At 37.5% G+C, this 16,939-nt stretch overlaps 1 protein-coding gene across 1 annotated transcript in view; it reads left to right on the top strand.

Annotated features, from left to right (window-relative positions):
- Window positions 1-16,939, top strand: part of UGT8 (UDP glycosyltransferase 8) — an 88,552-nt gene that overhangs the window by 23,501 nt on the left and 48,112 nt on the right. Inside the window, exons 2-3 of the mRNA XM_082610913.1 lie at window positions 1,893-1,921; window positions 3,134-3,957. Coding sequence (XP_082467039.1) covers window positions 3,136-3,957 — 822 coding nt within the window. The 5' untranslated portion in view covers window positions 1,893-1,921; window positions 3,134-3,135. The remainder of the gene's footprint in view (window positions 1-1,892; window positions 1,922-3,133; window positions 3,958-16,939) is intronic.

The following is a 16,939-nucleotide window of genomic DNA, read 5'->3' as shown; positions in this document are numbered from 1 at the left end:
TGGTGTACTTGGTTACTCCCAAGTTCTGGCAATTGTAAATAAAGCTGTTATAAACGTTCCTGTGTAGGTTTTTGTGCAGACATCTGTTTTCATCTCCTTTGTGTAAATACCAAGGAGCACAACTGCTGGATCATATGGTAAGAGTATGTTTAGTTTTGTAAGAAACCGCCAATTTGTCTTCCAAAGACTGTTTTGCATCCCCACCAGCAACGTATGAAAGTTCCTGTTGCTCCATATCCTCTCCAGTATTTGGTGTTGTCAGTGGATTTTGGCCATTTTAATAGATGTGTAGTGGTTTCTCATTATTGTTTTCATTTGCATTTTCCTAACGACATATGATATGGAACATCTTCTCTTATGTTTATTTGCCATCTGTATTTTCTTTGGTGAGGTGTCTATTAAGGTCTTTGGCCCCTTTTTAAGTCAGGTTGCTTGTTTTCTTATTGTTGAGTTTTAAGAGTTCCTTCCTTACGTATCTTGGATAACAGTCCTTTTTTCAAATATGTCTTTTGAAAATATTTCTCCCAGTCTATTGCTTATCTTCTCATTCTCTTGACCTTATCTTTCTCAGAGGAGAAATTTTAATATTAATGAAGTCCAGCTTATCAGTAGACACATTCTGATACTTCTGGACTAGCAAGAATCTCACCATTTGTTGGTAGTTGCGTTAGTCATTCTGTTATCCATGAAAGAGATAGTTCTGCGATTAAAGTCTTGTTGTCATCCTTCATAATGAACTTTGTATTTGAACAGCGAATAACACGCTTGTGCAAATGATGCTTCTTTGTTGGTGATCAGTCTTTTTTCATGAAGACATATGCAGACCTAGTAGACATTATTTGTAGAACATATTTTATCACATGAATATTGGTATTTCTGAATAGTTACTTTTAGAATTTTTATGTACAGAATCTATGTACTTTTTCTAACCTTATTTTGGTACAGTAGCCACTAGTAGTAATTTAAAATCAGTTCCTCAGTCACACTAATCACATTTTAGCTGCTCCCTAGAGGCTACCATATTGGACAGTAAGGAGATAGAACATTTTCATCATCACAGATCGTTCTATTAGATACTGCTGTTCTAGAATATAAGCAATTGTGCATTAAATCATCATTGTGTATGATTTCTTTTTACTTTGCAGTAGGTACTAAAATAAAATGAAAAAGGAAAAAAAATAAGAAACATGGTAAAAGGACTTGTTTCCCTACTATTTTTGTTTTGTTTCTTAGTGATTTATGATAAAGTAATAGTTTTAACTGCAGCTGAAGGAACTGAGTCTGCTCAGCTAAATGCAAAACACAGTCAGCAGAGCAGTTGCCTACCATTGGTCCATCACCCTGTGTGTCTTCTTGGACATGCATGTAGTAACAGGCACTATTAATCACAGCAGTGGACAGTTCTGCTGTAATAGCTGTTTCTATATAAATCTCACTCCTAAAATTAATAACATGTCTACTTAAAATTCCTAATTTTTCCTTCTTGGCATGGGAAGGAGGCTACACCAGAGAGACATGTTGGAGAGACAACACAGGAGAATCAGGACCTGGAAAGTTTTCTCCAAGATTGGTTACTTAACTTTCTTCCTTAAGTGACCTTGTAATTATAGAATAAACTTACTTTATTGTTACATAAACAGTGTTTTCTCCAAATTTTTTTCTTTAAAGCCCTCACGTTAATTCAAGCAACATTTAGCATAGACTTTTATATGTTTATAAAGCATATTACTTCTGTTTACTCTTAATGATGTAGTATCATTTAGAAATGGTTTGAATATTTCCTTGTAATGAGAGAGGGAAAAAGCACCTGGAAATATTTATAGTTTAATCTTGGTATTGGAAGAATCTATCATTGCCTGCTATTGATTTCTTCTTCTTTTTTTTTTTTTTAGGTTGCTTGCAGTGTTTGAATGTTGAGAAGGTATAGTTGTTTAAACTGCATTTACGTGGTGGGAATTTGTACAAGTAGGATGATTAATATATGATAATGAGTAAAAATAGATAGTGATTTGGTGATTGCATATAAATCTATTTTGAGTTGTTCCTTGAAGTAAAAGTGTCCAATTCTCATGGGTGACTATTGTTCAGATCTTTCCCTATTTGGAGGCTAATTTAGAGTCTAAGAAAAAATTATTTTGGATAGGTAGGGGGAGTCTGCACACTCCATGGCCCCCATAGGTATTATTTCTAAAAAATGATAGAGGATGAATCTAACTATTGTATATACTCTATTAACACAAAAGCATAGAAGAAGCATTAGACATCAAGGATACAGCCATCATCTGACTTGCCCTTTGCACCTGAGTTACAGGTACAACACAGGAAGTGTAGTCAAGGACATAGTCACTCATCAGTCACTTCTTTCACAAACATTTACTGAGATCCAGTTAACTTTCTTGAACTTTCCTATTAAAAGTTTCTCTTCTAGATAATGCCCTGAAATGAATCAGCAAATTGATGTAAATTACATAAACAGAGTCTGCCAGGATACTTAAGGGTATTTAGATAAAGGAGAAAGTCACATTCAAGGTCATTTTTTCCTGTGGAAAAATGTATTTTCTATCGAATTACTACTTGAAATAATTATTTTCTAAAACATAATCTTTCTTAGGTATGCTTTCGTCATAACTGGGAATGTTACTGCTGTGATAAAATGATTTAAAAAGAAACATACATGCTGATATACCTGGAAATAAGAAGTCTTGGCTCTTCTTCCTGGGATTAACATTGATGTTCAATTAAAAGATAAACAAATGTTTCATAGATACCTCATAGCTATTATTCAAAGAAGAGAGATCTTTTGTCATTCAATCTTACAGGTTTCATTTCAAATTAAAAAAAAATTAGTTCTCCATTATTGATGCAATTGTGTGTTCCAAAACGGACACATTTTAAATATATATATTTAAATTAAATGTATTTCAGTTTATGCCAGTTTTGCTGTCAATTCTATACTTTGAAAAATACCTTTCAAAAATAAAGAGGCAACTAGAACAAACATTGGGATAATTTTTTAAAGTGATCTTTAGGCAAAGTACTGGATCATCAAATACTTTGAAAAAGTGTCTTTTTGGTTGTTTTGAATGGTAAGGGTTGCATTCTGTTTTCAGTAGTTTTCTGGTTGTCATTTCAGCTATGAAGTCTTACACTCCGTATTTCATGCTCCTGTGGAGTGCTGTTGGGATAGCGAAGGCCGCCAAAATCATCATCGTGCCGCCAATTATGTTCGAAAGCCATATGTACATTTTCAAGACACTAGCCTCTGCCTTGCACGAGAGTGGGCACCACACAGTGTTCCTCCTCTCTGAAGGCAGAGACATCACGCCATCTAATCATTACAGCCTCCAGCGCTACCCAGGGATCTTTAACAGTACCACCTCGGATGCTTTCCTGCAGTCCAAAATGCGGAATATTTTCTCTGGGAGATTGACAGCAATCGAACTGTTTGACATACTGGATCACTATTCCAAGAACTGTGATATGATGGTTGGCAACCATGCCCTGATTCAGGGTCTAAAAAAGGAAAAGTTTGACCTGCTGCTGGTGGACCCTAATGACATGTGTGGATTTGTGATAGCTCATCTTTTAGGGGTTAAATATGCTGTATTTTCAACTGGCCTTTGGTATCCTGCTGAAGTGGGTGCTCCTGCCCCATTAGCTTACGTCCCGGAGTTTAACTCACTCCTCACAGACCACATGAACCTGCTGCAAAGGATGAAAAACACCGGCGTTTACCTCATTTCCAGATTAGGGGTCAGCTTTCTGGTTCTTCCCAAATATGAGAGGATAATGCAGAAGTACAACCTGCTGCCGGAGAAGTCCATGTATGACTTGGTCCATGGGTCCAGCCTGTGGATGCTGTGTACAGATGTAGCGCTGGAGTTTCCGAGACCCACCCTGCCTAATGTTGTTTATGTAGGAGGCATCCTCACCAGACCGGCCAGCCCACTACCAGAAGTAAGGTTTGCTGAGCTCCTTGGGAATCTTTTCTAAATATAAATGTCAATTTGTCGGCTTTGAGTTTTGAAGAGATAGAGTTGGGCATTGTTGGGTAACAAACGCTATTCTAAAAAGTGGTTAAGACACAGAGCCTCCCAAGGTCCCTTTATCTGTGGGTGCCTCACTCCCCTGGAATGCATTCCTACATCAGAGGAGCATTTCGGTAACCCCGAGAGGCCACTCTGCCATATGGTCAGTAGACTGGAAAGTAGTTTTTTTTTTTTTTTTTTTTTTTTGGCGGTACGCGGGCCTCTCACTGTTGTGGCCTCTCCCGTTGCGGAGCACAGTCTCCGGACGCGCAGGCCCAGAGGCCATGTCTCACGGGCCCAGCCGCTCTGCGGCATGTGGGATCTTCCCAGACCGGGGCATGAACCCGTGTCCCCTGCATCGGCAGGCGGACTCTCAACCACTGCACCACCAGGGAAGCCCCTGGAAAGTAGATTTTTGATTAAGTTATAACTGTAGTATAACAGAGAATGTAGTTAGATAGTTCGTTTTAATGAGTGTCAGTGATTTTGCTTTTAATTAAACACAGAGATCCTTCTGTCTCCCCCAGAAAGCACAAACATAGTTGTCTGCATCTAGGTTAGGTCCTGTGAACTCAAATAAGTAGGATGACATGAACAGTGGTTCTTCTTTCAGCAGTCCTGACCGCTAGAAAGTTTATGTCCAACATTGAAAATGAGATAGTAACTTCCATTAGCCTAGGAAGCTAACTAATTTTAAGTTAGTAAGCAGATATAACTGTTTAAAGAAATCATGCCCCACTGTGATTTCATTTCAAAGATGGAATTAATTATGTCTTAACAAAACCCTTCTACTCTGAGTCAAACCTGAATTCTTTTTGCTGGCTGAGCTGTCAGCACATACCCTTGTGTTCTGTTCTCCACCCTAGTTTGTTTTTTTATTAGGTATCTCAAACTGACAGGAGGCATATTACGTATCGGTTGTTGTAGGGGATTTTCTAACCTCAGGTTGACTCTGGATTTAATCTCAACATCTAATGGCATTTACCAGAAGTGTAGGGCCTGTTCTATGATTTTTGCTATTGCAACCATTTCTACTCTTAAAATTCTTAAAGTAGCCACTCACAACACCTGTTAAATTGTTCATCCCTAACTCTGGTCACTACATTTAAGAAAAAATCTGCCAGGGCCTTGATGAAGAGTAAATCTAGTTTTTCTCCTATAGGTATCAGGTAAGCATAATCACTAGGCAGAATTTTCTCGTGGAGAAATAAGGGGATTGGAATATACAGCCTGTAGACTTCTTTAACACCTCCATTAGAAGCATATTTAATAAATAATAGTTTGATGTATTTCATGTAACATGAAGAAATAGAACTTGCCAGATCTTTGGCCCATAAACCCTAGATGCCGCTGGTAGAGGCTGTGGGAGTGAGCTCAGACCTTCTCTCTGACGCCAGCTGTGAAGGATAGGGGTTAGTCTCAGCATGTCTCAGCCATTTGTGAATTTACTTAAGACCACTTTGAATCCCAGATAGTCTCTGCCAGAGTCACTGTGTGATGCATTATCCCTTTCCTAAAGGTAACTAAAATCAAACTTCAGAAGCAGCTTCCAAGAGACCTGGAAGCAAGTCTGTCTCTACTTTAACTGAGCCATTCATAATGTCAGGCAGATCAGCCGTACTCCCTCAAATCATCATCTTTTCCCAACCAGGGTACTGCCCTTCTGCTTGCTCTTTTGGGTTTTTGTTCGAATGCTATCTCCCTTCTTCAGGTTGAAGAAGGAACCAATGATAAGGAATCTGCTGATTGCCTTTTTTTTCCTTCCATCCCTGTACATTTTTCTTGAGTTGCAGCACCTTGAACTATATAAGTACAGAATACTATTGTATGCTTAGTCAAATAGCATGGGTCCTTATGCCTGTTAGTTTCACTATGGTAGTCCCCCCTTATCTGCAGCTTCAGTCATCCTCGGTCACCCACGGTCTGAAAATATTAAAATTCCATAAATAAGCAATTCATAAGTTTTAAATTGCACATCATTTTGAGTAGCGAAGCTTGATGAAATCTCACATAGCCTAGCTCTGTCCTGCCCAGAATACCCAGCCATCCACATGGTCTGCTCCTGACATCCAGCCATTGCCATCGTAATGGCTCCATGATCCAGCATCGCTTGGAGCAGATGATCCTCCTTCTGCTGTATCATCAGAAGGTCAACAGTAGCCTAACTCTATGTCACAGTGCCTATGTCATTCACCTCACTTCATCTGATCCCGTAGTAGGCATTTTATCATCTCGTGTCATCACAAGAAGGGTGAGTAGAGCACAATAAGATATTGAGAGAGAGAGAAACCACATTCACATAATTTCTATTACAGTATATTATGATCTATTTTATATTAGTTATTGTTAATCTACTGTGCCTAATTTATGAAGTTAAACTTCATCATAGGTATGGATGTATAGGAAAGAACATGGTATGTACAGTGTTCAGTACTATTCAAGATTTCAAGCACTCACTGGAGGTCTTGGAACGTATACTCTGTGGATAAAGCGGGGGGCTACCGTACCTTGTTTTACTTTAAAAGCATATTTTGTGTGGTTTTTGGAGCCTCATATAAGGTTATTACCCAAAATGTTTTCTGATTTGCCATGATTTCTAGTTTGACACTGGCTTGACCTACTTTGTGGGCTTTCCTGTTCTTTTTTCCTCTTTGGGCTTTTTGTAATGATTCTTTTGAAAATGTGCTCTTTATTTACAATTATTGCTTTAGCTGTGACAGTTAGGTGTCACACTCAGATACATACACATCTGGCATGTGCGTGTGTTATGTATGTGGACCAGATAAGTATATTATTATCATGGAAAATCTGTTAGGTTATAAGTGTGAATGGCCTTTTTCACTTCAGTGTGCCATTTACAAAGTTCTTCAATAGGGAGTATTTTGAAGAATGATGTGTCTTATCCTTTCATATATTCCTCACACTAGTGAGGCTTTATATGTGTAGGAACACATGTGTTCCTATTGCGATTTCTCTAGTAGATTTGTCTGATACAGTAAACTGTACCTCAGGTTTCTAAAAGTTAATGAGTTTCTCAAATGCCTGTATTACTTACAGGTCATGGTTGTGACACTAAAATAATAGAGCCCAGCAAGTGGCCTCCTAGAACACATGATTCACTAATAACAGCTTAATTGTTAACTGCCTTGGTATCTTACACTGGCAATGGATTAAATTTTCCAGATGTCTGGAAATGATTTGACAGTGGGATTTCATTTCACAACCTGGGATGAAAAGATAGAGAAAATGTCTAAAAGACATTTTCCAGGAGCTTTCATAACGTTTGAGCCCAAAGAAACTCTAGAGAGCATCTAGTTCAGCTCTATTTTTCCTCCTCAAAATACAAAAATTCGTTTGTCACATAGGAGATTAAAAGAATTTGAGTGTCTCGTCCAGGCCAGAGTTTGTGGCACAGCCAAGTGAATTGTTTTGCTATTAAACAAAGCCAAGTGGATTGTTTTGCGATTAGTTAGATACTTTGTCAAGCTGCCTGCATCTCTTTTCACTCATTTTACTCATTTACACATTTATAGTATATACAAAACTATGCAGAGACAATTTTGCTAATCTTTATTTGCTATCTCAAAGATTGTGAGGACTTAATATGAGAGTCACATTGCACCCTTTGGACTCTTCCTTGTGCTTTAGAGATTTAATGATAGAAATCAGGCGGAATCCAAATGCTTTTGATTACGAAATGTTGCATTGGTGTAGGGTGAAGAAATTGTCTGCCTTGATAATAGAATCATTTCTAAATGCATGCGCCTAACTTATACTATTTACTACCGGGCTGCCTACAGTAGGAGACCTTAAAATGTCCTTAAGGGGAAGAGGTTTAGGTTGGATTATATCCATGTAGTGGCTTATCTCTATCTTTACAGGGTGGTAGAGAACATGGAAACAAATTAAAAAAATAAAAAGCTTTACTTAGGTCAGGAAGGAGGTCTGTAAATAGATCCCTATTTGATTAGATCCTTCAAGTATTAAATGTGAATGAAATAATAACATCTTATAGGGGGTGACTGTAGCTTTTAGTGGTTTGATTAGGGGGTAATAACAATAATACTACCAAAGAATAGTACATTTACTTAGGGAGTCTTTTGATGATTAAAATTCACGTTTCAGGTGATAATTTTTAGATGATTTCCCATTGGTGGGAAGTGGTCTAGCCCTGCCAAGCAGTTGACCTCAGCCACTTTTCAGCTTCTATAGCCCTGAACCATAATTGCACCTAATGGATTGTACCTTAATTATTGGTTTTTCACACGGCTTTCTCCCTAACTAGGGTGTGGATGCCATAAAGGGTGGACAACAAGGTGGGTAACCTCTGTACCCTGAGTGCCTGGAAAATGGTGGCCACTCAATGAATGTTTAAAATTAAATGAATTGCATCAAAGAGAAATAGTTGCCAAAAAATAGGTGATTGAACTAGTACAACAGTGTTGTTAATATGATAACTATTATTTGTTTATTCCAAGTTATGTCCAGATGCCATTGCAGCCATTAAGTAACCAAACATTCCAGGTTAAGTTATTTTAATGAATTAGAATAGCCACTTAATGATACTGATATTGAGAAAAGGAGATCATCATACATTACCCAACTGGTGAGCTAAATGATCTCTACTATGTTCCAAATGTACCTGTGAACAGGGTTAGTAGTGCAAGTCAGGCCAGCTGTTGCTGTGTTAAAGATGATTTGGGGTGGTATGTCACTCATTTGGTGGACCTCAGAGGTGCTTTATGGCCAGGCGAGGAGTGTGAAAGGCATTTTCATTTCACCATTTGTAGAGACATTCTTAATTTAGGGAAACACAGTCCTGGGGAAAGATACAGATAAGAGATAACCAGATAAGAAAGAGCAAGAGGCCAAGGACAGTGTCATGAGATGCTCACAGTTTGTCATTTTGTAGTTTGCCTGAACTCCCTCACAGAGAAAGGTTTGGGGGGAAAAAAGAGACATTGTGCAATGGATTCATTAGATTAACCCACTTGTGAGCAGATCAGGTTATGAGAAGAAGAATAAAACCAAGAAGCAAGACAGTGGCTTTCTTATTTAGTTTTCATTGAGTCACCTAGAAGCCATTACTTATTATTACATATGGAAATGGAAAGCTGACCTCCCCAAGAGTGAATGGATGTCTAAGCTGAGTTATGGGACCAGAGTCCTTGGGGCTAACAGATTGATCCAGGGTTGCACAGCAGATGTGGAAAATTAAGGCCATTTTAATAGTATGTTGCATATAAGTTATCTCTTGAAATATAAAGCTAGAGATAAAATTATAACCATTGTATCATATTGATTAAAATGTCCCCTTTTAAATAAGTATCATTTAATCAAAATATATATCTTTTATAGTAAGTTCCTTATTTTGGATACCATCACTCACAAATAATTTTTTAGGAGGTCTTCATCCATGCAGTACTACTGTGCTATATTGGTAGCTGTGCAGGGATCAGAAAATTGAGAACTCTTAATATTTGGAAGAGATGAATGATTTAATTCCAGTTACTGATTCTTAGCTTAAATATTCACCACAACATGATAGTTGGGCATAAATAATAGATTCCCTATGGGAACTCAGTAATGTAAAATGTTGTTGCAGATATTTCTTGCAAAGGTTTTGTAGGTTGATCATATATTTTTGTCTTTATTTTGTAGTAAGAAACAAGATTACCTGGCTAAGTGAATCTATCCAAGAAGTAAATGAGGCACTGTTGCAAACATCAATAAGTTACTGTTTAGTTCACTGATGTGGTAATTTTCTAAGAAGCGCTGTAGTTTTAAATAGCTTATCAGTTGCTTCTGTAAGCATCATAGGCTTAAAAGGGATTCCTGATACATTAGGAGACCCGAATATAATTGAAATTGCAGAGTCTGACATGATTTTTAAACACCTTCCTCCCTCTGCTGTTAAGTATTTAAGATGCCCTGCAGAGTTGTTCATTTAGATATTAATTCAAATGCTGGTGATGTCAAGGGAAATATTTTTTACCTGATCATTTTTTACAAATGATAGTTCTCATAATTAAATTGCTGTTGGCACCGGTTTTTAGAATGATACTCTTCACAAATAATCTCATTCCAAGCCAAACAGTTCTAGTTTTGAAATTAAATTTGCCTAGTGTCAATGAGTTTGTCAGATCTGTTCCTGAGTGCAGATTTTGACAGAGAGGATGGAGTGAGCATGAGCTTCTGAAGAAGCAGTGGCACTGGAGACAAGCTACCTATTTCATAGTTTGTTTACAGAATTTTTTATACCAACTTTCCAGGGGCTGCGGCAACGTAGCAAAGTGGAAAAACATGGGCCTTTTCAGCCAAATGGTCCTGGCTTTTAGTCCTGGCCTTCATAAGACTCTTTCGGACAAGGGAGGGAGTCAGCCTCATTAAAACGAGGACAGCAGTGCTTACCTCGGGGTTTTTCCATAAATGAGCGCAATGGCAATAACTAGTGGTGGTAGTTGTTGCTCTTATTATTGTTGTGATAACTCGTTATTTAAGATGCGCTATAGTTACTGATTCACTATCACTTGCTGTTGTCCACCTGGCAGATAGAAGAATGGTTTCAAAGGTGTAGGGAGCACGTGGAGGAAGTGTCTATGGCGTCACGTCTACTCATTTTAAGGGTGGGCACTTGGTACTTCTGCTTCCATCTTGGGGATGTTTATTTCCCTTTCTTTCATTGTCTTTCTCACTGAAGTAGAATGAAAATGACAAGTGAAATAGGTGCCCCTTAGACCGTCTGAGTGTCTTAAGAAATGAGCAGAAGCTGACAGGTGTGTGTTGTAAGTGCAGGAGAATTAAGGAAGTAGCCCTCTGGTACTTCCGAATGCTGGTTTCTTCAGGTTCAGTGATCCTATCTGTGGTTTTTCAGTCCTTTAAATGGAGGAGCAGGGATTCTGCTCCTGTTCTGCTGCCTCCAGGCTTGTTCCTTCTCCTTCTGGGCTTCCCATTCCTGAGGGACCTTTGGGGAAGCTCCAGACAAATAAATACCTGCCTTCTAGACAGAGATTCTACCCAGATTCTCCTCCACACTCAGGCCCTGCTAAATTAGAGTATTAGATTAGATAATCCATAACCCTCAAAAAAAAAAAAGTTTGAGATTTTCTCTAAGATCTGGAGTGCAGACTGCAATCAACCTCCATATTTATCCTTACTTCTTCCTATATCTCTATAGCCTGCCCAAGTTGTAGCTTTTGTATACTGTAATTTCTTCACTCTCTACAGTATAGTTTAGATCAGAATCTCATCACATTCTTGTTAAAACATGGATTGTAGGGCCAGTTAGGAGATCTGGGATGGGCCTACTAATCTGTAACAAGTTCCTAGGTGATGTTGATGCTGCTGGTTTAAGGACTAACCACAATTTGGGAACCACTCATTTAGATTCAGACAATAAGTGTGAACTGTACATTTTAATTACATTATGTAATATATTTTGTATGAGAATCATTTTTTTCTTGATCATTATAGATTTTTTCTCTTCTAGAAAATTATTTTCAGTATAAATTGTACCACCAGAAATGTACATACATATCTAGATTTCCCTTGCTTTAGAAAGCAGATCTACATACAACATCCATGTGCAGCCATGTTAATAATAGGTGAGGTCTTCAGTACTAAAGTCCTTTAACTTTTCTCCCTATTTTCCTTTATCTCTAGCACTGTTTTTTTTTTCTTAACATCTTTATTGGAGTATAATTGCTTTATATTGTTGTCTGAGTTGCTGCTGTATAACAAAGTGAATCAGCTATACATATACATATATCCCCATATCCCCTCCCTCTTGCATCTCCCTCCCACCCTCCCTATCCCACTCCTCCAGGTGGTCACAGAACACCGAGCTGATCTCCCTGTGCTGTGCGGCTGCATCCCACTAGCTATTTTACATTTGGTAGTGTATATATGTCCATGGCACTCTCTCACTTCGTCCCAGTTTACCCTTCCCCCTCCCTGTGTCAAGTACATTCTCTACGTCTACGTCTTTATTCCTGTCCTGCCCTAGGTTCTTCAGAACCTTTTTTTTTTTTTTTTTTTTAGATTCCATATATATGTGTTAGCATGCGGTATTTGTCTTTCTCTTTCTGACTTACTTCACTCTGTATGACAGACTCTAGGTCCATCCACCTCCCTACAAATAACTCAATTTCATTTCTTTTTATGGCTGAGTAATATTCCATTGTATATATGTGCCGCATCTTCTTTATCCATTCATCTGTCGATGGACACTTAAGTTGCTTCCATGTCCTGGCTGTTGTAAATAGAGCTGCAATGAACATTGTTGTACATGACTCTTTGAATTATGGTTTTCTCAGGGTATATTCCCAGTAGTGTGATTGCTGGGTCATATGGTAGTTCTATTTTTAGTTTTTTCAGGAACCTCCATACTGTTCTCCATAGTGGCTGTATAAATTTACATTCCCACCAGCAGTGCAATAGGGTTCCCTTTTCTCCACACTCTCTCCAGCATTTATTGTTTGTAGATTTTTTGATGATGGCATTCTGACCGGTGAGAGGTGATACCTCATTGTAGTTTTAATTTGCATTTCTCTAATGATTAATGATGTTGAGCATTCTTTCATGTGTTTGTTGGCAATCTGTATATCTTCTTTGGAGAAATGTTTATTTAGGTCTTCTGCCCATTTTTGGATTGGGTTGTTTGTTTTTTTGTTATTGAGCTGCATGAGCTGCTTGTAAATTTTGGAGATTAATCCTTTGTCAGTTGCTTCATTTGCAAATATTTTCTCCCATTCTGAGGGCTGTCTTTTCATCTTGTTTATGGTTTCCTCTGCTGTGCGAAAGCTTTTAAGTTTCATTAGGTCCCATTTGTTTATTTTTGTTTTTATTTCCATTTCTCTAGGAGGTGGGTCAGAAAAGCTCTTGCTGTGATTTATGTCATAGAGTGTTCTGCCTATGTTTTCCTCTAAGAGTTTGATAGTGTCTGGCCTTACATTTAGGTCTTTAATCCATTTTGAGTTTATTTTTGTGTATGGTGTTAGGTAGTGTTCTAATTTCATTCTTTTCCATGTATCTGTCCAGTTTTCCTAGCACCACTTATTGAAGAGGCTGTCTTTTCTCCATTGTATATTCTTTCCTCCTTTATCAAAGAGAAGTTGACATATGTGTGTGGGTTTATCTCTGGGCTTTCTATCCCGTTCCATTGATCCATATTTCTGATTTTGTGCCAGTACCATACTGTCTTCATTACTGTAGCTTTGTAGTATAGTCTGAAGTCAGAGAGCGTGATTCCTGCAGCTCTGTTTTTCTTTCTCAAGGTTGCTTTGGCTATTTGGGGTCTTTTGTGTTTCCATACAAATTGTGAAATTTTTTGTTCTAGTTCTGTGGAAAATGCCAGTGGTAGTTTGATAGGGATTGCATTGAATGTGTAGATTGCTTTGGGTAGTAGAGTCATTTTCACAATATTGATTCTTCCATTCCTAGGACATGGTATATCTCTCCATCTGTTTTTATCATCTTTAATTTCGTTCATCAGTGTCTTATACTTTTCTGCATACAGGTCTTTTGCCTCCTTAGGTAGGTTTATTCCTACGTATTTTATTCCTTTTGTTGCAGTGGTAAACAGGAGTGTTTCCTTAATTTCTCTTTCAGATTTTTCATCAGTAGTGTATGGGAATGCAAGAGGTTTCTGTGCATTAATTTTGTATCCTACTATTTTACAAATTCATTGATTAGCTCTAGTAGTTTTCTGGTAGCATCTTCAGGATTCTCTATGTATAGTATCATGTCATCTGCAAACAGTGACAGCTTTACTTATTCTTTTCCGATTTGGATTCCTTTTATTTCTTTTTCTTCTCTGATGTGGCTAAAACTTCCAAAACTATGTTGAATAATAGTGATGAGATTGTCTGTTCTTGATCTAAGAGGAAATGGTTTTAGTTTTTCCCCATTGAGAACAATGTTGGCTGTGGGTTTGTCATATATGGCCTTTATTATGTTTGGGTAAGTTCCCTCTATGCGTACTTTCTGCAGGGTTTTTATCATAAATGGGTGTTGAATTTTGTCAAAAGCTTTTTCTGCATGTATTGAGATGATCATATGTTTATTGTCCTCAATTTGTTAATATGGTTTATCACATTGATTTGCATATTCAAGAATCCTTGCATTCCTGGGATAAACCCCACTTGATCATGGTGTATGATCCTTTTAATTTGCTGTTGGATTCTGTTTGCTAGTATTTTGTTGAGGATTTTTGCATGTATGTTCATCAGTGATAATGGTCTGTAGTCTTCTTTCTTCGTGGCATCTTTGTCTGGTTTTGGAATCAGGATGATGCTGGCCTCATAGAATGAGTTTGGGAGTGTTTCTCCCTCTACTATATTTTGGAAGGGTTTGAGAAGGATAGGTGTTAACTCTTCTCTAAATGTTTGATAGAATTCGTCTGTGAAGCCATCTGGTCCTGGCCTTTTGTTTGCTGGAAGATTGTTAATCACAGTCTCAATTTCAGTGCTTGTGATTGGTCTGTTTATACTTTCTATTTCTTCCTGTTTCAGTCTTGGAAGGTTGTGCTTTTCTAAGAATTTGTCCATTTCTTTGTGGTTGTCCATTTTATTGGCATAGAGTTGCTTGTAGTAATCTCTCATGATCCTTTATATTTCTGCAGTGTCAGTTGTTACTTCTCCTTTTTCATTTCTAATTCTATTGAGTTGAGTCTTCTCCCTTTTTTTCATGATGAGTCGGGCTAATGGTTTATCAATTTTGTTTATCTTTTCAAAGAACCAGCTTTTAATTTTATTGATCTTTGCTATCATTTCCTTCATTTCTTTTTCATTTATTTCTAATCTGATCATTATGATTTCTTTCCTTCTGCTATCTTTTGGGTTTTTTTTTGTTCTTCTTTCTCTAATTGCTTTAGGTGTGAGGTTAGTTTGTTTATTTGAGATGTTTCTTTTTTCTTGAGGTAGGATTATATTGCTATAAACTTCCCTCTTAGAACTGCTTTTGCTGCATCCCATAGGTTTTGGATCATTGTATTTTCGTTGTCATACGTCTCTAGGTATTTTTTGATTTCCTCTTTGATTTTTTCAGTGATCTCTTGGTTATTTAGTAGTGTATTGTTTAGCCTCCATGTGTTTGTGTTTTTTACATTTTTTCCCCTGTAGTTTATTTCTAATCTCATAGTGTTGTGGTTGCAAAAGATGCTTAATGCAATTTCAGTTTTATTAAATTTACCAAGGTTTGATTCATGATCCAAAATATGATCTATCCTGGACAGTGTTCCATGAGCACTTGAGAAGAAAGTGTATTCTGTACTTTTTGGATGGCATGTCCTATAAATATCAATTAAGTCCATCTTATTTAATATACCATTTAAAGCTTGTGTTTCCTTATTTATTTTCATTTTGGATGATCTGTCCATTGGTGAAAGTGGGGTGTTAAAGTCCCCTACTATGATTGTGTTACTGTTGATTTCCTCTTTTATGGCTGTTAGCATTTGCCTTATGTATTGAGGTGCTCCTATTTTGGGTGCATAAATATCTACAATTGTTATATCTTCTTCTTGGATTGATCCCTTGATCGTTATGTAGTGTCCTTTGTGTCTTGTAACAGTCTGTATTTTAAAGTCTATTTTGTCTGATATGAGAATTGCTACTCCACCTTTCTCTTGATTTCCATTTGCATGGACTGTCTTTTACCATCCCCTCACTTTCAGTCTGTATGTGTCCTTAGGTCTGAAGTTGGCCTCTTTTAGACAGCATATATACAGGTCTTATTTTTGTATCCATTCAGCCAGTCTGTCTTTTGGTTGGAGCATTTAACCCATTTACATTTAAGGTAATTATCAATATGTATGTTCCCTTTACCATTTTCTTAATTGTTTTGGGTTTGTTTTTGTAGGTCTTTTCCTTCTCTTGTGTTTCCTGCCTAGAGAAGTTCCTTTAGCATTTGTTGTGAAGCTGGTTTGGTGGTGCTGAATTTTCTTAGCTTTTGCTTGTCTGTAAAGGTTTTAATTTCTCTGTTGAATCTGAATGAGATCATTGCTGGGTAGAGTAACCTTGGTTGTAGGTTTTGCCCTTTCATCACTTAAAATATGTCCTGCCACTCCCTTCTGGCTTGCAGAGTTTCTGCTGAAAAATCAGCTGTTAACCTTACGTGCATTCCCTTGTATGTTATTTGTTGCTTTCCCCTTGCTGCTTTTAATATTTGTTTCTTTGTATTTAATTTTTGATTAGTTAATCCATGTCTTGGCTTGTTTCTCCTTGGATTTATCCTATATGGGACTCTCTGTGGTTCCTGGACTTGATTGACTATTTCCTTTCCTGTATTAGGGAAGTTTTCAACTATAATCTCTTCAAATATTTTCTCAGTCCCTTTTTCTCTTCTTCTTCTGGGACCCCTATAATTCGAATGTTGGTGCATTTAATGTTGTCCCAGAGGTCTCTGAGACTGTCCTCATTTCTTTTCATTCTTTTTTCTTTATTCTGCTTTGCGGTAATTATTTCCACTATTTTATCTTCCGGGTCACTTATCTGTTCTTTTGCCTCAGTTATTCTGCTATTGATTCCTTCTATAGAATTTTTAACTTCAGTTATTGTGTTGTTCATCACTGTTTGTTTGCTCTTTAGTTCTTCTAGGACCTTGTTAAACATTTCTTGTATTTTCTTCCTTCTATTTCCAAGATTTTGGATATCTTTACTATCATTACTCTGAATTCTTTATCAGGTAGACTGCCTATTTCCTCTTCATTTGTTTGGTCTGGTGGGTTTTTACCTTGCTCCTTCATCTGCTGCATATTTCTCTGTCTACTCATTTTCCTTAACTTACTGTGTTTGGGGTCTCCTTTTTGCAGTCTGCAGGTTCGTAGTTCCCATTGTTTTTGGTGTCTGCCCCCAGTGGGTAAGGTTGGTTCAGGAAGGTATGTAGGCTTCCTGGTGGAGGGGACTAGTGCCTGT

This window comes from Mesoplodon mirus, assembly GCF_964341445.2.
Source record: "Mesoplodon mirus genome assembly, chromosome: 2".
NCBI classification, from domain to species: domain Eukaryota; kingdom Metazoa; phylum Chordata; class Mammalia; order Artiodactyla; family Ziphiidae; genus Mesoplodon; species Mesoplodon mirus.
The sequence above is the reverse complement of the archived record's forward strand: the minus strand, read 5'-3'. Positions and strand labels throughout refer to the sequence as shown.